A 22,106-nucleotide genomic window follows, 5' to 3' on the forward strand; every position below is an offset into this window, starting at 1 on the left:
ATAAAAAACCATTGTTTGTACGAGTTTTAAAAATGTATAACACTGTATCAGATTTTCTTCATAACCCCACTATACGGTAGATGTTTGATGGGTAGAACTTTCACGTGTATACATGATACCTTCTATCGACCTTTTTTTTGCTTATTATCTTTCAGATATTGAGCTGATACCTACACACAGACTTGAGGCAAACGACAGGTGCTTTCAGTAATGGGGAATCAATTGATCAAGTTTTTGCATCATTTTTAAGTAATTGTTCAAAGCCTGATAAAAGTTCATCAAACAGGAAAATACATTTTTAAAAGCAGGTGCATCCAAACGAATTTTTCACTGCCCAGAATAATTTATTCGTGATTTCATCAAGTCTACTCCACTTCAATCGGCTCTATAAAATTTGAGTGATGAGTTTATTTCGTAAAGCTCCATTGGGCGGAGTTGGTCAGCATCGTATAACCTCTTTGCGTCGTTTTTGCCTGGCTTCCAATTTATTTCCTATTATTTGTGTTTGAACTGAAGGGCCATCTGCTTACTTTCAGCAGCTGAAATAGAATTCAGTGCTCGAGTTCTCCTTTATGCTATGCTATTAGTGAGGAGCATCGCTTCTGAAGAACCCGTAGAAAGTTGCATCCCAAGTCCGGTGTTGGTGATGCAGACACTTTGGGAAATAAGAGAAAATGAGAGGAAAAGGAGAATGAGACGTTAGGAAATAGCAGCCGGTCGATGTCTGAGATGATTGGTTAAGAAAACGTACGAAATTCGATACTGTGGCACACACCCGGATAACAGATCACATCTGAATAAAGGAACTTTAGGATCATTTTTCAAAACGGCGTATCGGTAGACTTGGTTTGTTAAGGATGTAGAAAGTAAATGCAATATTTTTCGGTTTAGAATTGAGTTCCATAGTGTTTTAGGTAATGAATAATAACAAAACAAAATAAAATTATATTTTACTTATAATTTTCAAAAGAAGGTTTCCAGAGTTTTTTTTTAAAGGACAAATAAACTGTTGTCTTTCATATGTTTATAGGACCTATTAAAAAAACACTAGGTTGAAGCAAACTTGTTGAACAGGATGTTTGAATAAAAGATACAAATACTCCTTTGCTGATATCGAATTGATAGATGTTCTTTAACATTCCAGTTCCCAACCCACTTTGGTCGCCAGGTCGCCAAAAATAGAAAATGTTACATTTTTTATATTTTTTCGTTGATGTTAGTTGATAGTAATCATTTCAACTAAGAAAAAAATCCAAATTTCAAAGTTGTAGGCGTCATAGTTTCCGAGATACACGATATCAAAGTCAAAAATTAGTGTAAAAAGGTTCATTTTCTTCCAGAAAATATCTGTAATTTTCAAAATGTCATAATAAATTGATTTCACCATGATTTTTTTCAGAGTTTTGGAAAGGTAATAAAATGAACTTTCCAAATTGACATAATGTTTACATGTTTTAGTCCTTAACTTTTATTTTTTCAAAGAATAAAAAAAAATTGTCATAAAATTACAAATTACTAACTTTTTTAAACCAGAGCGAGCTCTGTCCTGCACTTTGAATTGGTTTTTTTTAAAATATGGAATTTAAAGAACAATGTCATCTTTACAAAAGTTGCGAAAAGATTTTTACAGCAAGTTTAAGATAAAAGAATTATGCGCGATATTTCAAACTAACTACGGTTTCATGTACCTGCATAAGACACGCGTAGTTGAATGACGTCGCATATAGGCAATATCTAAATCATCTAGTACATAAAAACTGCTCCTGATCCATCAAGATGTTGAAAATTTTGCATTTATCACTAAAAACAATGATTTCGATTTTTTGGCCACCTGCTTGTATGGAAACCGTCCATAGTGTAACCCCAACTTAACCAATAGACATCCCTAGTAACATTTTTAAACTTACAGGTTATATCAGGGTTCTGGAAACTCTGATACGGCCTAAATAGGCTTTTATGGCCTACTTAAAACCTAAAATGTTACTAGGGATATCCACGGTTTTTGACAAGCACACTAAGATGCTGTGTTTATACTATTTTTACGCAGACATAGGTAAATCGAGTAGACGAACTCGCCGGTAAAAAACAGCTGTTTACCACGTTCTCGTGGTAAAACAAAGGATACGGCTGACTCGATTTGCATATGTATGCGTGTGAATTTTGTTACGAACTAACACACTCTCGCGCGTGGATATCTCTATAAAATTATCTACGTGCGCATGTATTGCGTGTACGTACGTAGAAAAATATTGAGGTTAAATTTTGTACAAAATTTAACCTCAATCTTTCTCGTGTACGTACACGCAATACATGCGCACGTAGATAACTCTATTGGGATAATTATTTTTTTCAGTAAATTCGGAACCACGAAAAATGTGCTCAAATGGCATGGTACGATTTTCAAAAACGTGGTACGCAATTTGAACACTTTGTTCGTGGTTCCGAATTTCATGAACGTTTGTTCACAATTTTCTGAATTGATTTTTCTCCGTGTAGATGATCCTAGAATTTTGCAGAACTCGATTTTATGAAATCTGTAATTTTTGCGATCAAAAACATCTTTCCAACTTTTTGTTGGTACGATGTTCTTTTGCGACAATGGCCAGTTTGGTCGAAAATGAATTTATGGTGACTTTTTATCAAACTTAACAAACCTTCCATTTCCCGGATATCACAATACACGCTTGTGACATAGACCAATTTCTCATTGAAATGCCATCTTTGGTTTTTGAAAACATGCTGATTAAGTCGGTTAAACTATAGAGCTTATTATAGCAATTCTGTAATATAGTTTATAAGTTAGTTTTAAGGTATCCCTTTTCCCTTTTGTACATGTAAGACCTCCTACATTTGAAATCACTGAGCTACAATATTTCATGAATAAATGAAAGTTGCTAGTATTTAAAATTGAGGTGAAAAGTCATCGATTGTGATTGGACACTCAATAATATTTTAGCTGAATGAATGTACATGGAAGAGAAAATCAAAATAAATATAAATAAAAAAAATAAAAAAAAACAAGCAATTCTGTGCATTTTTGTGACACGTAGTACATTTTCCACTTTCAAAACACACTTGTGACACGAGTTATTTTGATTTTTTTAAGACATTATTTAGTGTACATATCTTTTAACCGGTGGCCAAATTAGTTGAGATTTGGAGCATGTTTAGCGATAGTATATACACCGATTGCTTCAAAAAGTTTGACTCCATCATTCATGGTTTTGAAAATATTCACCATCAAACATTAAAAATCAATTTTCTCGAAAAGTACTAAATGGTTGTTGTCACAAGATAGCACACGAAATAAGGAAACGGAAACCGTATTTTTTTTAAATTTAAATAGTTTTGTTAATTTATATTGAACTAAAAAAAATGTCGGAAACCGACTAAACAGAAGCTACTATAAAAACGTGGTAAATGCTGTTTGTATGGCACCAGCAAGGAAAACAGTAGGGGCTATGACTCATCGCTGGATTTTGTTTTCGACACACAAATGCGTGAACTAGGAGTTTTTCTTGGGGGAGGGTGTGTTTGGGTTGTTATCCTGTTTGGAAAACGAGAAGGAGAGAATTCTTTCATTCCTCCCCCTTAATCTATTAGCCGGATTTCAGAGCTATCGAACGAGACATTTATAAAAAAATATAAAAGTTGTATAACAGTTTAAAGCATTGTACATTTTTATTAATTTAAGTAAATGATTAATCACAATTCTTAACCTGGCTTTAATTGAAAATTAACTGCTTTGCATAGAAGTTTTCGTGGTCCAAATGATTACTGTTTTCTTCAGGGTAATCGTATTAAATTCAGATATAAACCACGACTTTAAAAAAATGATCTTGTCCTCTGGCAGATGCCATTACTTGTCATGCAATCAGGTGCAACTAAAAATATAAATCTGCGCTGAAAAAAACGGATAATGCGGGTCAGAAACATCTGGCATCGGACTTGCAGCTTGCATTCGCAGATTTTGTCCTACTTTTGCAAGTGTGAGTATATTAAACATCGGGGCAAGTGTTCCCGGGTATAATAAATACATGTGCAATTCTCTGTAATTGCACAAATCAACCGGAGCCCATTCTCAATTTGTAGCAAATTGATACTCGTGTACGAACACTAGTGAGTGAACCTCGTACACACTCACACAACCTGTGCCAGTGTGTTGAGTTAGTGGTAGCTTCACTTTTACATACGACACGATTTGATGTTCAACGCCTGCATTCATCGCTTTGCCTTAAAACTATTTTGACCTTACTGAATGAGCAAGCGAGAGGCCCCGCGAAGGAAGAGAGCGTATCGGTTTATTTGTGAGCATTTTATGAACCTTCTAAACGCGTGGTTGTGGTGATAGTTTAGTCGCGGTGCATTGTACGCTGTGGGGAAATTAGATTCACATTAAATTTAGAAAAAAAAGATTGGCATTTAATAAATACCCGATTTGCAATTATCGTGTTCTTTCAGTCATAATTTAAAGTTCATGTCTATTTATCTGTGGTGGCAAATCCTAGAAAATATCAAATCTCGTCCGCAACGCTGCATACAAAGACAAAACACCATGCTTTATGCGAAGATTGACAACAATCATCCTTATTCTAAATATATTTTTTTATGGAGACACATGGTGTTTCCATGTCATTCCGTTCAAAACAACAGACAAATTTTATGCTTTAACAATAGCTGTTTGCAAACAAACTTCAATGTATTAAGTTACAAGCGTAAATGTGTAAACAAACAGCGTTATTCTAAAATTGTATAGTTACTTTATTTCGCCTTTATTCTTCTCCAATAAACAAACATGCGTCTCCATTAATATGTTCATACAGCTAATCAATGAATGGAGCTGCGTGTTATCTCTAATACATGAATTCCTTTAAAAGATTAAACTACTGTTACAGGACGTGTTGGGCAAAATTCAACTCTTTTCATGTGCTGGTCAGAACTTCTCAACATGATTTTAATTAAAATTGACATTCTGTCGTGCGCCTTAATATTAAACAATGTATGCTTGTATACGTGCTAATCATTAACCACACGAAACCTACTAACACTGGTAGAGCATGCTGAAGCGCGATGTATGCTCGTACAAAGATGTTGGTAAATGAACCTTTTTTATGTTTTGCGTGAATGAACATTCAATTTATATTTTGCTGGGGGTGCAACATAATTCACGTTTTATGTGACACCGTGGAGTGGGTCGAGAGTGATGACTCATCGATGTTTTTATGCTCGCAATAAAAATCATTAAAATCTAGATTTCTTTATGTACATTACATTTCATAGCTTTTTCAAAATACAATTGTTTGAAATTATAAGCTGTTTAAATTTCTTAAACCATTTGGTGAAATGTTGATATTGTGGCTTGCAATCAAATGTGTTCGAATGCACTTTGATTCAAATAATCGCCTCCAGCTCAGTAGAACAGCTTCCAGTGCTGTATTGGTGCAAAGTGCCTCTTTCAGGCACTGCTGTTTCATTGGTGTCTGTTCATTCTTAAATATTTCCTTTGTGTATCTATAGCACAGATGGTGGTAGTGGTTGTGACCGAATAATAAACATGCCGTTCAATGCTTCTCCTCTCTCATATATACATATTTGGATGAAAGTTTTATGTTCTTTTAAAAGTATAATTTTCCATTCAGTTAGTCTTGTGAACGTCGTTGTTGTGTAAGAACCGCGCTCGGTGGTGCCGTAGAATTGGTAGAATTTTTACTGGGGTGTGCTTCCTTGAAGTATTGCGTGTGCCGTGAACATTAAAGACCACATTTTTCCCCCAAAACTATAAAGTAATTTTTGAAATTGATAGTGCAGTGGATTTGCTGAATACGCAAAGTGGAGTAATATATTACGCTGAAGGATTAGTTCCGGATACTCTAACATTAACGTAGAATACTGAGGGAAAAACTACATGAAGATGAAGTGATAAAGTGCATGCCATATTGATACACAGTAAGAGTGCTTCATGACGGTTGTGTTGGAAAAAGCATTCTAGAAAGCAGCGATTATAATGGATTATAGCTGGTCTGATTATGATTCTGCATCAAGTTATTCCTGTGAATCTGTAAGTTTTTAATTTTCTTACACTCTCTTCTAGAAACTAGTTAATTCGTTGTATGCACACACTCGTAGCGATTCAGACGCTGTGTACGAGAATAAATGCCTATTGTGGGTGATTGAGTCTTGAACGCCCCCTCTTGAATCATAACTAATTCACGACATAATGGCGGATAGCGAAGAGGAGGACAGATGGAGAGATTCAATTTATTGAAAACGGAGATAACCTTCTGCTGGAATGTGTTTGATTTCATACAGATGGCGTTTTCAGATGCTTTTGATGGATTTAATTTTACAAAATTTAGTGATTGGATGAATACAACTGACTCTAAATGTTATGTTTTTTTTTATTTTGGTTGTCTCAAAAAATAATTTGCGCAAACTTTTTGGATTTTTTAATTGAACCAGCACGAAAATACATCAGTTCGACCACATGTCTGGTTTACAGATTAAAAAGTCCCTAAGTCGGAATGTCGTGCGCAGCGACTTACGCTGCTGGTTCTAGTGAGTGTGAAAAACATAAGCTGCCGCCATTAGAGCGAGCACCCTGCGCTGCTGCGGAACTGGGACCCGCGCTGTGCGCGCATAAACATCGACGATTTTACGAAATATGCTGACAGCCTCGGGACACGACCCATGGGAGTGTTGAGTTTCTGTGGGAGGATGCGATACAGACATGTACGCACAGACCGACAGACAGACGGTCGGTACAATTGATTTGTTGGAGGAGGAAGTACCCTCAAGATGGAAATACTCGATTCATTCTTCCCCTTCCTGTTCGATTGTTGTTTGGGTGTATCGCTTTTGAAACTGAATTCAATTAAAAGGAAATTTGTCTGAGTTCCTTTTCTCTGATACAAAAATCATTCGACAAAGGGATAATTTCATGTTTATTTGCTTTAATTTGCTGTCATTCTACAGTGACAAAATTACCTACTTATCACCACCAAAAGTATCAGTACATTCAGTTTATTATAGCACTCATCTGAGTGCTAACAAAGTTGAACTTGCAGCACTTATATGTCAAATATATTACATTCCGACACTGTTTTGTTTTTTGAGTTGACAAACACCATGACAATGGAGTAAAGCGCGGAAACAAGACATTTTTTTCAGAGCAATTGAATGAAACTCGTTGAAAATCAATCCTTTTAAGTACTCGTCTTATGTACGACTCGTTAGTTCATATTAGTTACATTTTATTAAAAACCAGATTGTTTTTTTCAAAACTACTTATTTGCCAGCATTGAGCAGTTTGTTTAACTCTGCGGTCATTGCGTTGCCGCAAAAAATGCGTACCAAGCAGAGCGATTGATAAGACTCTGAACCTCGCCTTGAAGAAAGAGCAGCTTTTATTTAAGTTTTCCTAGCTTATCAGCGTGCTCCCTTTGACCCAGAAGCGTTTCGTTTACTGTGAATCGAATGAATGTTTAGTACACAATGAAGCGATTGATAGTGACTCTCGCTTGTAGTAGTAGTGCCGTCTGCGGAATATTCTGATTATGAAGCTAACGTGCATGGTTCGCTTGATCGCATTTGTTTTAATAATAAAATTTGGGTGATTTGATAGGTTTTAGCCAATCCAAAACTTTTTTAAAACGATTCCAAATAAATTTTGAATTTCCATAGTTCAACTGCATTCTTGTCGCAAGAATCTCTATGGAATGCGTTCCGAATTATCTATCTTAAATGTGGAACAAAGTGACGTCCGAAATACGTTTTGGAACGTGCGATTCATCTTTATACACGTAGAAAATGGGTTTCGATGAAAATACACAACAGGAATTTACTCCCGAAGAGTTATTTCTATAGTGATTCTTGGCTGTTTTATTTCTCAATTTCTATCTCTTCTCTTCTGAACAGCACGTATCAACATAGAAGGATTGATGATCGGTGATCACAAAACGGAATCAATGAAGATTCGAGAGGGTAGATTGATGGCTTTTTCAGCTCGATCCACTTTTGGAAGAATTTTGTGTGAGCAGGCAGTGTCTTTCAGTCTTTTGAATGACTGAGTGACACTATTTATTTAAGTTGTATAATATAGAGTATCCACAATTTGACTCGATATTTTCTCTTTCCACGAGCCCGACTTGATCTGATTGACGGCTTCTTAAAATGCATATCATGAAGCATTTTTCGTTGTATACAAGATTTCGTGGAATTTAAATGCTACCATATTATGCGCACTATATGGCCAGCGTATGATAAAGCGGAATTCGTGTACTGAAGCGGCCGCGATACTCTGACTGTGGAATGGCCGCACTGTTTTTGGGCCCAAATTTGAAACAGCAAAGTGTCTGCGTTTACCGAGCACACAGGCATTATGTTATTCTGGCCCACATGCACTCATGCTCTCGCATATTCCCCCTTCTACGTTTTAAGTCACAGACAATAAGACTTGAGTACTAAGCCAGAATTGATACGTTTGTATTCTCATTTTTATGTTTTGGGACGTTTCAACAACGACATTATTGTTTTTTTTTATTATTGGGGTTAAATTCAAAACCTCAATTTCCAAATTACATACTAGCTTACATTCGAAGTCTGTTTATCTGTGCCTTGACTTGCCCGGTTTGCCAGATACTCTGAAAAGAAAAGAGTGCCTATCTCTGGTGTAATGGTTGCACAAAAACGTTAGCGGATCAGAGTATAAAAATAAAACTTGCACCTTAGGAATTTTATGCATTTTCTGATCACGGCGTCGTAGCTCCCAAAGGGCTTTGCGGTGATTTATAGTCGTGTATCACACTTTTCAAAATCTCACATTAACGTTGGTGCGAACAAAACAAAAAACCGCCCAAATCAGCAATTATGTTGTTTCTGTTACTGTGCCGTGTCAAGCTAAACATTTGCGCCTTCAAACTTGAAACCAACCGCACTCTGGTTTGTGGAAATGAGCAGAAGAGTGCCAGTCAACACAGAAAAAAGCTCGAGGGCATAAGCATTTTTTTTAAATAGAATCCTGCCCAACGAACACTTTGATGTTGTTTATGAAATGGTGCAAACGTAAACATTTACGCGTGGACTTGTGGCACTTGTGGGATATTTGAATGTTGACATTTAAAACCTGAGGTGCTGCAAGAGGATTTTGAGCTGACAATGGCAGAACCCTTATATAAATTATCTTCGAATCATGTCTCGGGAACGCTCTGATGCGCATTCGACGCATTATGAATTGATACGCTGCCCATGTTCGCATAAATGTCCCATATGCAAAAACAGCAAGCTGAGAAAAACGCATTTGAAGTTTGTCCCATACATAAGGCTACGTGTCAAGTTTTCGCGAAAAAACTGGATTTCTTCCTATTTTCTAGAACAAAGTACTGGATGTTATAGGCTCTTTCGAAAATGCACACAATTTTGAACCAAACTGCATCAATAACTCGAAATCGATGAAAATGCATATGGGACATTTATGCGATCAGGGGCAGTACGGTGAGAATGAGTCAAGTTGGCTTGCTTCACTGATTCACGAGCATTTGCATCAAGAAATAATTCATTAGCAACTTTTTTAGGTACCTACTTTGTTAATTATTTAATGTACAATGTACTTACAAAAGAATGAGGGTGTCGGGGACACTCTCTTCAGCATGTGGGTAATAAATAGCTTTGTTCTAGAAAGTTGTGCAAAATTGAGTCGAACTCATCCATGAGATCTTTTTTCTTTGTTTTCATATGTATAGAAAACACTTAAAATTTATTCAAATAAATATTTTTTATACATGATTTGTTTGATAAACTTATCAACTACAAAACCCTTACGCATTTGACGTTAAATTTATCGTCATTCTATTTTTACAATCAATTGTTTAATAAAGTTAGTGTAGGGAGACTTGATCCCTGCATTTTTACTGTCACTGGAATCAGCCTCAAGCTTAATTAATTGGTTTGGTTTTTCGTATATGGTTTCCTTTAGTATACATGACTGTTGTACATGACTTACTGCAGTTTGAACCATTTTTCAAATATTTTGAAAACAAAAATTACCAGCTTTTGCAAACATGCTCAATTGGTCAAACATGGTCTTAAAAAATAATATTTCAAGTTTTTATATATTTTGAATACTAAACTTGTTATATTTTGAACACAAACATACAGGCTTTATGTGAAATTGCTGTACCTTAAGAAAATCAATACCCTAGTAACATTTTAGGTTTTAAGTAGGCCATAAAAGCGTATTTAGGATGCATGAAGGTTTTCAGAACCTTGATAAAACCTGAAAGTTTAAAAATGTTACTAGGGTAGTTTGGATCAATAGAACCATTTTGCTCAAGATTACTTCACAATGTTGAAAGGGGGATCAAGTTACCCCTAACATTTAGAAAATGCTGCTTTAAAATATATTTTTTTTTCAAACGCCTGGCATGATTCGAAGAATTCATCTGATTAAAACCCCTTATCAGCGGGAATTTGCGAGCTTGTTCCGGTGGGCATTCTCAGACAAAATCCCAAATATGAGCTTGACTGGACGTTACAGGAGCTGGCGATAAAATCCAAAATGGCCAAAACGCCTCGAGAATTGTAATTTTAGAAAAAAAAATCGTATTGATTCCCATTTCAAATTCAAGGGCATATTTAGGATTATGGCTCAATACACTCGACGGAACAAGCCAGTTTCGTTATTTCTTAGTATGAATAGTAATTGTAATAAATAGTAACGAGTAGTTCATTGCTTCAATTATTGATTAACTTGATGTAAGAAACAATTAGAACATTCAAATTGGCATATCATAGCACCTAATTACGGTGGATTGTAGAAACTGGGATATTAGAGTGTAACAAAAAAGACTTTTTGGCGGGCATTCAAGGGTTTGTTCCGGTGGGCATACTAAGCCCAAATCCAAAATATGAGTTTGATTGGACGTAACAGGAGCTGACGCTTTGCATTTGAATTTTAAATGGGATTTAATCCGTAATTTTTTTTTCTAAAATGTCTCTTTTTGAGGCATTCTGGCCACTGAAGCGTTTATTTCCAACATCATTGGCGTGCAGGCCAGATCCTTGTGCATCTTTTGGTATATATAACACGCTCACCATGAATTAAATTATGTTTTAATGGGATTCAATTAGACTGTATCAATCAATAATAATTAGAAAGCAATGTGGATGTTATAGATTTCCGTTTATTAAACAATTGAATAAGTGTTGAATTAAATTAGTTGAAATCATCGGCTATCATTCAAGATTAAAACGAATCATTCGATACCTTATAAGAGCGTTCATATGTTTATTGCTTCAGTTTATAGCTGTGGATTCCGTACTATCGTACTTTATAAAGCCACCAAGTGTGACATGACAGCTAAGAACCATTTCTTTTGTATTGAAAATGGATTTAACGCATAAACAAACGTACACATATCTTTATATTCAAATAACGACTTCCGTTCACTTTGTCCAGGTTGTCACTTCGTGAATGTGCTTTTGCCTGTTTAATAAATTTTGGCATCCAACTTCCCATTTTTCTCTCTCTCTCTCTGTTCGTATTCTTACTGGTCACGTAATTCCGCTTTGAATTTAATTAACTTTCCATATGAGAGTCTTACATCCGATCCTAGAATAGATTTCCGTTGCTCACTGTGGATGCATGTCAGTCAGTAAATGTATATAAAAAACAACAACCTGCTAGTGTTGTCCGGGAAGTCGCTTCAGTGGGGTGTTGTTCAATATGGTACACGACATTTCCCCTGAAGTGAAATACGAAAGAACAAAAACCAAAAAATGACAAAGAAATGAAGTGCACAGCGGAGAGGGGTGGAGTGTCTCCTATTCTTTACGAGTGTACCCTTCTATGCTCTCCGTGACGGTGTGATGTCATAACCGCGGCATAAACTTGGGGGCCAGGCAGGGTGAGTGCACAATTGTTCTTTTCATCTCTCGACGACAATCACTGCCATGAAAAGGGGTGATGAGTTGAGAGTGCAGCCAACATGAAGCGCCACAAGTGTTTTTTTTCTATCTCTCTCTTAATCCTGCGGTAATCTAAATGATTTATGATTGTCTTATCACATGTTAAGCCACTTGTCAAATCTTGTATGTATGTATGTATGTATGTATGTATGATCTCCATACCCGCAGGCAACTTGATCCTGGAATCGAATGTGAGTGCTAGGTGAACAATTCGATCATCTTTTAATCCGTAACCTGTACACCCACGTGCATACGTTTTTTTGCACGAATTTTATTGCAAATACCGGCGTTAAGAATAAAAATAGTCCCCTTATCCCTCCCCAAGCACCGGAAATTTGTAGCTGGTGTAGGAACACTTTGTATAGACGCCCTTGCTCCCATCACGTCACTAAAGGTATGGAGCGACGAGAAATTAATAAGCATGCCCCCTCAGTCGAACCACCAGAAGAGAAGCAGGCAATCCACAACTCACAGCGAACGACCAAGGGAACACCCTACCGCGTATATAATAAGGTTGGCTTGGTTGTCTTCAATGAATTGTCAATATGTGTCTGTAAATGAACATGTTTTTTGTATAAAAATGGAAGCTCTCACCAAATTACGAAGTCTTCACAAGTTGATAAGCTTCAAAATTTGCTATCACGAAGTCTTCAACATTAATCCTTCATTCAACTTGGATATCTTGAGCTGTAATCTTGAGTTGCGGGTTTGCAAAACACGATCCAAAACATCTTGTTCAATATATTCATCTTGATCATAGTTCGTCCGATCCTGACGACTTCAAAATTTCAGTCTTTGAGCTCCACCTAGTTGTGCACATTGGCCAGTTTCCATAAGTCCTGTGCAGACCAGAATTAAATGGCTATCGAGACCCGGCACCGTCAGGTATAAAGCTGTCCGTAAGGCGAATTTGGTAGTTTACTCGATTGATTCTCTTCTTTTTAAATAGGGTTAGGTTTGGACACTTCCTTTACGGGTACAAAAAAAAACCATTGCTTTCACTTTCACCGCGGCACACAGCAAGTTTAGTTATATTCACAAACCGTTCGAATTACTTTGAAGAAATTTCAGTTTTGCCTCAAACATAAAAAAAGAAAAACTGCATAAAAATGTCAGGACCAAGAAAAATGTATGTTAAGCCACTTGTCAAATCTTCCTTAAAAATGAAATCCAATATTCAATGTAATTATCAAAACTAAACCCAACCCCAAGTGTTTTCCACACTTCAACCATCATTTGATCGCGAATGCAGCTTTGACTCTGCAGCAGTGATTCATGCCGCCGATTCGGTAAAACGTAGTGCACTCGGCCAAGTTCTTTGTTCATCTTGACGGCTCGGTGCAGCAGTGCGTGGACTGTTGGCGCCAATATCCACCCACCCGCACACAAGAGGTCTGTCTGAAACTTCTCCAAAGCCCCTGCAGACTTGTCAAACCAGTTGCGACGATTTGCATGTGCATTTGAATCTATTAGCGGAATATTTTATTTTTCTATTACGCGGCTCATTTGACTAAATCCCTTGCCATTTCTGAATTTATCTACTTTTTCGAAGTTTTCCGTTTGAAATGTTATTCGAACTTAGTTTAGTCGGGAACATGAGTGCGCCAATTCTGGTGGGAAATGAACCGTATGTTTCCTGTGCGACATGAGTAAACAGTTGCGGTTTAATTCGAAGAATAAAGATTCTTTAAAGGGCATTTTGCATTGAACAGATGATAAATAACATAGAAGGAAGTGCAGATTATGAACTGCAACAAGTTAGGCAAGTGTTGTAAAAATATTTTAATATAAATTAGATATTTCTCAACCAATTTTCAGCGTGCATTGGTAAACGGGGCATCGCATCGTACTAAAAGGTTTTTAATATTCTATGAGCACACCCCCTCCGGTGAAGCTCGTGCTACATTTGCTGCTGCTCAATAATATTTATTTTAACAGCAAACGTGAAATATGCGCTCGATCGTTCACCTCGTTGCCACCGCTGAGTAGAGTGTGCTTAGAGCCGCTAATCTTGATTGCCTGATGTTTTTTTTCTTCTTCTAAGAGTGCATTCGCTGCTCGGTGGTCACGACGATAAAATGGTTAGGCTTTCGCGGGTTTGAAAAGAGTTGTACAATAAAATTTATGAATGCAATCAAAATAAATCGTGTGTGATCTTTTTCCCAGGCACTTTTCACTGAGGGTCCCGTTCTTGGGCGACCAGATCTCGGGAGGGTAGCAACGGTTATGTCGTTCAGAAATGTATTTTTTTAAGTAGGGGACCATCTCAGCCCTCCCTCTCCCCCAATGTGAACAATAGGGTGTAATATGGTTGTATGGAAAAAAATAAAGTTGTCCAAATTTAGCGAGCACAACCATTTTTCAGTTCCTTTTGGGGTCCTAAACAACTCCCCAAAGTTTGGGAACGATTGGTTTAGTCCTCACTTTGCGCAAAGCGATTCAATTTTCCATATAAATTTGTATGGGAAAAACATTTTTTTTGGATTTTGATATTTATAAAATCCACGTTTCACGCTGTACTAAACCCGGATTCATATTCGGATGCTCTGGAATGTGCTCTATAACTTTCCCGAAGAGAGTATGGTGCTAACTTGCTCCTATAAAAAGATACAGCGTGTTCAAAACTCGTCTAAAACGTGTTTTTTGCTCGAAAATCACGTTTTAGACGAGTTTTGAGGACGCTGTATCTTCTTTCAGGGACAAGCTAGCACCATACTCGCTTCGGGAAAGTTGTAGAGCACATTCCAGAGCATCCGAATATGAATCCGGTTTTAGTACAGCGTGAAACGTGGATTTTATAAATATCAAAACTAAAAAAAAATGGTTTTCCCATACAAATTTATATGGAAAATTGAATCGCTTTGCGCAAAGTGAGGACTAAACCAATCGTTCCCAAACTTTGGGGAGTTGTTTAGGACCCCAAAAGGAACTGTAAAATTGCTGTTCTGGAAAATCGATTTTGATATTACACCCTAGTGAACAATTTCCATACAAAACAAAACTTTTTTGTATGGAGCCCCCTTTCCCTCCCCTAAAGTGTCCATGTGGTTTATGGATGGTCCCTAGGGTTTGTTTGGGATATGTTTAAATGGGAAATGTTTGAAAATCATCGCACAAAATTCAATCAACTTAAATCAAATTATTCGCTCTACAGCATTGCCTTGGCGTTCTCGATTGCGAGATTCCTACTCGAAACTAGGTGTCCGAAGGCTGTTGAGGCAATTGCAAACCTCTTTTTACACCTTAGCTCCTATCCATCCCGGGATTCGAACTGACGACCTTTGGATTGTTAGTCCAACTGCCTACCAGCCACTCCACCGAGACAGGACCCAGGGAGACGCTTTCTACACCTGGACTGAGATAACGACCTAACCTTTTTAGGTTAGTCTTGGGCCAACATTTACTTCCCGTCCGACGGAAGGCGTGATCAGACAAATCTCGTTTCGAAAAATGCCTCCGGGACCGTCTGGGATCGAACCCAGCCCGACTGGGTGAGAGGCAACCACGCTTACCCCTACACCACGGTCCCGGCGGCACAAAATTCAGTCAGCTGAAATTTATCCATAGCCTTTATTAGGACAGTTCTTTGAGCATAGTTTTACGCCATATTTATAAATTTGCTGAGTTCGTAACTTCCTACTGCAATGTATCTTACTATAAAACCAGTCATTGTCTCAGGATACAAATTTACATAAATCAAACAAGGTAGAATTTGATTTGGTCCCTTCTAAAAAATATATTGAACTCATGATTGGAAATTTTACGAGAAAAATAAAATGATTCATACATTTGGTCCGGTGAATCCAATAAGATGCTGGGGGTCGTGCTCCCCTCTGGCTTTTCACTAGCCGAGTGACAGCACGCGAGAAGACATTCGCGCTAGTGTTACAAATCGTCGTGAATGTTGTCAAAAATTTCAAAGAAACAGCCAATAAACAGTTTGAATTTTGGGGGAATATTTGCTGACCGCGCGAAAGCCAGCTGCAACCGGTGTGTGGCGAAAAATGATTCATCTAAACGTTTCCCAGAAAAATACATCACGATGGGTGATGCTGGCCTTGGCCGTTAGCCATTTGGGTTGGCACGGATTTGCTTGAACAACTTTGTTTTCTCCGGTTGAGTGAGATTATCAAATTTCCCGTATGAGAAGTCAACAAATGGAAAATAATTGAAGCGTGTTGAGTTTTGATGGAAATCATTCGCTCAACGCATGTAATCGAAACAATGCTACGAACAGGTGTAATTTAACTCCTTTCGTTGACACCGGTCAGGTAAAATGATTGATTTGTGTACATGCGAAATCTCCAGCTCATCAGTGGGGACGCGGCTGACCCTAAATTATGCTGAAGCTGTGAAGATGCTATTTGCAGAGCTTATCGATTTCATGTCGAACGCATGCGCTTTAAAGTTTTCTCTTGGAAGTGAAGTTGCAAAAATTAGTCAGTGTTTTTCTCTCGTGATTCGATCGTCTCAACTAGTTTCGTTCAGGTTTACGAAGCCGGCAAGTGAAAACTTTCAATCGTTCGTGACTTGAGCAGGATAGTGATCATCGCAGTGTAGTGGAAAAATTTGGTCGAGTTGGATGTAGTAAAGTGTTAGTTTGTTTATAATAGAATTTGTTCTAACTAACTACATGGAGTCATTAATTCTCATGACTGAATTCCGCTCGGAAATTCCAGGTGTAATTGTGCTTGTGATAGTTACAAGTCACCATCTTTGTGACATTGCCGTCTGACTGTACTGCACCGATTTGTCGTAATCACGCCATGATGCAGTAAGTGTTGAAGTCAGTCTAATGTATACAAATTGTTCCACTAGACTAGCAAAACTATAATGAGATGGTAAAGGGCCGCTTTGCCGTAACGTGACTGCTCTAGAAGGTGAAAAAGTGTCCCCAATTCGCTTGAACAGGCCGCCATTCACGAATGGTCGTCAGGCTTTTCTTGTAACCTGGTTCTACGACGACAGTACAGTGTCCGCTGAGGGACACCTCCTTCCATTAAACTCCAACCAAGTGTGTGGGTAGAGGCGCGACTCTTTTATAAACCTAAAGCAACTCTGTGTTATTTTATGTTGCTCATACTGAAGTTTGTATGAATCTCGCACGCTGCACACGACTTTTCTCTGTCGCCGTGCGGTGGCCTATTTTCAGGACGGTCTTGCCTTTGGGTGGGGTTGGGGGAAGTTTGGCAGTTTAGAAATGGAGAACGCGGTTTGCAGCATCATTTCTGATTCACAGTATTGGTGTACACGTGAAAGACTTTGACTCGGCCATCCTGAACACGGCCATTACCAAGCAGTTCTGGCAAAGATGTATATATATAGACCTTTGAATCTAAACAATGAGTCACTGTGTGGAGGTCAAAAAAGCCAATAGTAGTTGCACGATGCTTTTGTGAACGATTTCGCCGATCCAAAGTCCACCGTGAGTTTCTCCTCGGCTGATCCACTAGTAGTGGTGACTATTCTGGTTTTGCATGTATGCAGTTCTCGGATTTGCCCACTCTCTTTCGGTTATACGCACACGTTGGTGTGCTGGTGCGATTGAATGCAATGCAGTAAAGTCCGCAGCATTCAGTGTGGCAGAATGTGCACAGACTAGAATAGTGCGAGTGATGGCGAAAAGCATGGACTGACATAGGAATTTTGAGTAAATGCAATATTTATTTTTGAATAGGGAATCATTATTTCTGAACTCATTCTTTTGAGATTTCGGATGCTCTATTATCACCTCAGAATGATATTTTTAGTGAGTAATGTAATTCAAATTTTATTCCCAGACAGTGTCTCACAGCCGGTTCCGGTAATTATGTAACGCAAATGATAGTTTGTCTATTCATGTAAGCAGAAATACAGAAATGAGATATAATTTTTAAACTTTCAAGACTGCAAGAGTAAACACTAGTTCACAATTCAAAAAACCTTGAAATATCTCGGAAATAATTAGTAAAACAAATAAAAAAGTAACAAACGTTTCAGCTCAGCAGGTAATCAACAACTTTTTTGTTTCATTTTTTCCAGGGTTTGGAAGCACCCAGCGCGACAGTAACATCGTCTGTAGCCAGATTACGACCCAAAAGTAACACATTGGCTGATCGTACCGACTCCTACCGTTTTTCAATGGCTAACCTTGAAGAAACACACGAAGCTGAGCTGGATGCAATCCTAGGCGAGCTTAGCTTGCTAGAGCAACGGGGTGATTTGCGCCAAGGTCGAAGCCACAGTCGCACTAACTCGACTATCTCAGCTGCTACAAATACGACCATTTCGTCGGAAAGTGGTTGCAGCAGCGTACCGGATAGTGGTGCAAGTATCAGTTCTTTACGTGAACCTCGTACAGACAGTCCGGACAATGATTCGGCATTCAGCGACACGGTATCACTCATGTCCAGTGAATCGTCTGCATCCAGCAGTGTTAGTTCACATTTGAAGAGTCTCCAACAGCAGGCCCAGAATACGACAGACTCTGGAAAGCAAGCAAAGATTCATCTTGCATTGCAAAAACTAGAACAAGCCACAGTCAGGCGACTGTTTGTGAAAGCTTTCTCAGCCGATGGAGCATCAAAGTCACTTCTAGTAGATGCCACGATGAGTTGTGGTCTTGTCACACGACTCTTGGCGGATAAAAACCACTTACAGATGGAGCCATCTTGGGCCATAGTAGAGCACTTACCAGAACACCAAATGGAACGATTATTTGAAGATCATGAATTGTTAGTAGACAATCTAATGCTTTGGAGTAGAGATTCCAAAAACCGAGTAATGTTCCTTCAGCGACCCGACAAAATAGCTCTCTTCAAAAAACCGGAACTATTCTTACCGGGAACTCAGATGGCACCAGGGAGCGATCATGATGAGCATACACGGTAAGAAAATCTCGTTTTGTTGACTCATCTCAACAGAAATTAACTTCAGTATCTTTTCTATAGGTCAATGCTGCTCGACGAGTTCTTTTCGGGTAATAATTTGATTCCACTGGAAGGACCACTTTATTTGAAAAGTGACTCTAAGAAAGGTTGGAAAAAGTATCACTTCGTCCTGCGCGCATCAGGGCTGCACTACTACCCTAAGGATCAGAAAACGCGTTCCGCAAAGGATTTGTTGTGCCTCGCGCTCTTTGCAGGTCACGAAGTATACCGAGGAATCGGTTGGAAGAAGAAGCACAAGGCTCCAACAGATTACACATTCGCACTACGATGTCCGAAGGTTCCACCTGGTGCCAAAGGTATTCGATCGGTGAAAATGCTCTGTGCTGAGGATGCGACAGTGCTAGAGGCATGGATCACTGCTATTAGAGTTACTAAGGTGAGTTTAGCTGTGGGAAGATTGAGTGTTTTGAGTTTTAAAATTCTGTTTATTTTTACAGTACGGCAAAAAGTTGCTGGACAATCATCGATCTTTAACGGAAGATTTAGCAAGGGAGGAACTCGATAAACTATCAACAGCCCGAAGTGGATCGATCGGTAGCATTGTTTCTTCAGTACCTTCACAGTGCAGTAGTAGTAGCAGTAACAGTAGTAGTAGCGGAGTAAATCGTTTAGTTCCTGTACACAATAATGGCCGTTTATCGCGTGCATCAAGTTCAAGCTCCAGCGGTTGTCTATCCGATGAAAATAATGGCTTCGACTCAGAGTTTCCGACTGGTACCATTAAGAGAAAACCATCGATGAAGCCAAATCTACCACTGACATCGATGACTCGACAACTGAAGGAAGTTGGAGAGACAACACGACTGAATGACACCTCGCCGGCATCTCCCGAACGAGGAGGTACTTTAACCAGGCGCCACAGCCGTAGAAGAAGTGAGGAAAGCAATAACAGTGGAACATTGAAGCGAAGACCTGCCAACAATCGGGGATCAGTAGAGAGTATGAGTTCTTCCACTTCAACTCCTACACCAACTCCCGTAAACAGTGTTCCCGGAACGCCTGTTAATCAGCAACAGATGCCAATACTAGTTAATAATAATAATAATTTAACTATTACCGAGATCAATACTCCTCCTACGCCAGCAAAACCGATAAACGCGCTCGAAGCAATGCCGGCATGTATGACAGATTCAACATTCTCACTGCCACCACCTCCAGACGATCTTGGAACAAATTTCTCAGGTTCAACATTATCGCTGGACTCGCTGCCTCCACCTCCGCCGCCAAACGAATTAGACAATAGTTTTAGTGGATCTCAGTTGTCGTTAGTGAGTGTGCAAATGCCGCTGCCTCCGCCACCACTGTTGAACATGCAGTCCGTCGTACAATCACAAGCTGTCATTGAAAATGTGAAGCAGGCATTGCAAGACATTGCGAATGAGGCTCAATCAAACAGTTCCACATCACAAGACGTAACTCCAACTAACGAGAATCTCGAAGTTACTAGTAGCATTAAACAATCAATTATGAAATTTAATAGTCATACTTTACCAACTCCAGCACCAACTAACTCTATTAAAATAGAACCAATTTATTCAAAAACTATGAAACCTTCGGCACTCAAGGCACCTCCATACAAAGCTCCTCCACCATACAACGGAGATGTGGCTGTAAGTCAGTCTCCGCCACCATCTGTTTCGAACAAGAGTGTCAAGTTTGCCGATTCTCCAGTGCTCCTCAGGCGCAAAGTTTGCTTTGAGGATGAAGTTCACGAGGCTCAATACTCACCACGTAGAACTTCTAGAGACGTTTACTCGACCCCCCCAATACCGCCTCCAAGAGCGGAAGCCACGCGACTTTCGACCTCGTATACTTCTCCAAAGCGTTTGAGCGATTCGGCGTCAAATCCTCCGAGAGACTTTCTCAAAGACCTGCAAAGGGTAATGAACAAAAAATGGCAAATATCTCAAAAATGTAAACTGGAGCCGGCCACAACGCCTCACGAAGTTCTTGGATTCCGTGATTTACCGAATGAAAATCATTCATCTCACTACTACAGGGAATCGGCTAATGTTAGCCACTGGGTCCAAGAGCATTATGGTTCCGACGCACTATACGAAAATCTCGGAATCAATTTGGGCATGGAACCCGTACCAGCAGCACACTTGCAAAGTGCAGGTTCGATTAAAAAAAGGCCTCCACCGCCTCCTCCAAAGCGAAGTGAGAAGACACAGCTTACAACAACGACGCCACAACAAAGGTTATAAGATTGGGCCATTCTCGGCTTTTCAAACTGTCTGCTGACGGTAAGAAAAACCGTTCGTTGCCAGCGGTTGGAAGGATCCTCTTGCAATGTTAGTGAAGTGTAAATATAGAATGATATTTGTGTAGATTGGAATAGGGAAATAAGGGGAAAACGGCACTCAATAGTGTCATAAGATGGCTGCAATATGATTGAACCGAGCAAATTGAGACTGCGTGGGACTAGAAATATTTTCAAAAATGTCAAATCGAAAACATTTAAATAAATTTATAAAACAGGCTTAATATTTCCAGTATCCGCAAAAAAACGTGATTGTGATGGATTTTATAGAAAGCGACATAATTTATTATCATGAAAAAAATAAATATATGACAATTAAATAAAGCTACCCAGCGGTTGTACGAAACTATGAACACAAAAATTGATGAAAACTGCTTAAATCGAAAAATAAACAAGACTCCGTATATATTTATGTTATTGCAATAATTTGAATGATTTGAAACAGTTAATCATCTTTCTGTGAAATTTCCCAATAAACGTCGATGGTATGCAATGAAAGTAATAAATAAGGAGTAGAAGTTGTAAAAATATTATGTTATAATTCTTATGATTATGTGTCATTACGAATTTATTTTCCAAACAAGTGGGTGTAAAAATATACAAATATTTGTAAAATGTTTATCAAACAACAAAAAGTGCCATAGGCTAATTGTGGAAAATAAAAATAAAAGCTACATTTCCACTCAGTACTATTTATTGCATCGAGTCCATATTCCGCATTTCTCAGAAGGATTATTGAAAACAAATCAATCTCCTTTGCAAAAAATTTACTCTAAATTATTCTTCGTTTTGTGTTAATCATCACCAAAGCTAGCACTAGCGTAAAATCATCCAGGCTAGCAAATTTTACCAGCGTGTAATAATATTGCAGTAATGCGAAATTAATTTAGGAACATGAATTATACTGGATGAAGTTTTACATCAAAATATACACATAACATTTTTGAATCAAA

General features: G+C 38.4%; 1 protein-coding gene across 8 annotated transcripts in view; it reads left to right on the plus strand.

The window, feature by feature from the left end:
- LOC120418230 (abnormal cell migration protein 10) overlaps positions 1–21,368 on the plus strand; it is a 36,410-nt gene extending 15,042 nt beyond the window's left edge. Inside the window, exons 1-5 of one of the 8 annotated variants that reach the window (XM_039580527.2) lie at positions 17,159–17,611; positions 17,742–17,801; positions 17,983–18,827; positions 18,891–19,266; positions 19,328–21,368. In XM_039580527.2, coding sequence (XP_039436461.1) covers positions 18,082–18,827; positions 18,891–19,266; positions 19,328–21,097 — 2,892 coding nt within the window. In that variant the 5' untranslated portion in view covers positions 17,159–17,611; positions 17,742–17,801; positions 17,983–18,081 and the 3' untranslated portion in view covers positions 21,098–21,368. Of the gene's footprint in view, positions 1–5,638; positions 6,059–16,087; positions 16,556–16,611; positions 16,736–17,158; positions 17,612–17,735; positions 17,802–17,982; positions 18,828–18,890; positions 19,267–19,327 lie in introns of those variants that run through there. The other 7 variants (XM_039580526.2, XM_039580528.2, XM_039580530.2 and 4 more) reach the window with 7 other exon arrangements.
- The last annotated feature ends 738 nt before the right edge of the window (positions 21,369–22,106 follow it).

The sequence above is a fragment of the Culex pipiens genome, chromosome 3 (genome assembly GCF_016801865.2).
Source record: "Culex pipiens pallens isolate TS chromosome 3, TS_CPP_V2, whole genome shotgun sequence".
Classification (NCBI taxonomy): Eukaryota; Metazoa; Arthropoda; class Insecta; order Diptera; family Culicidae; genus Culex; species Culex pipiens.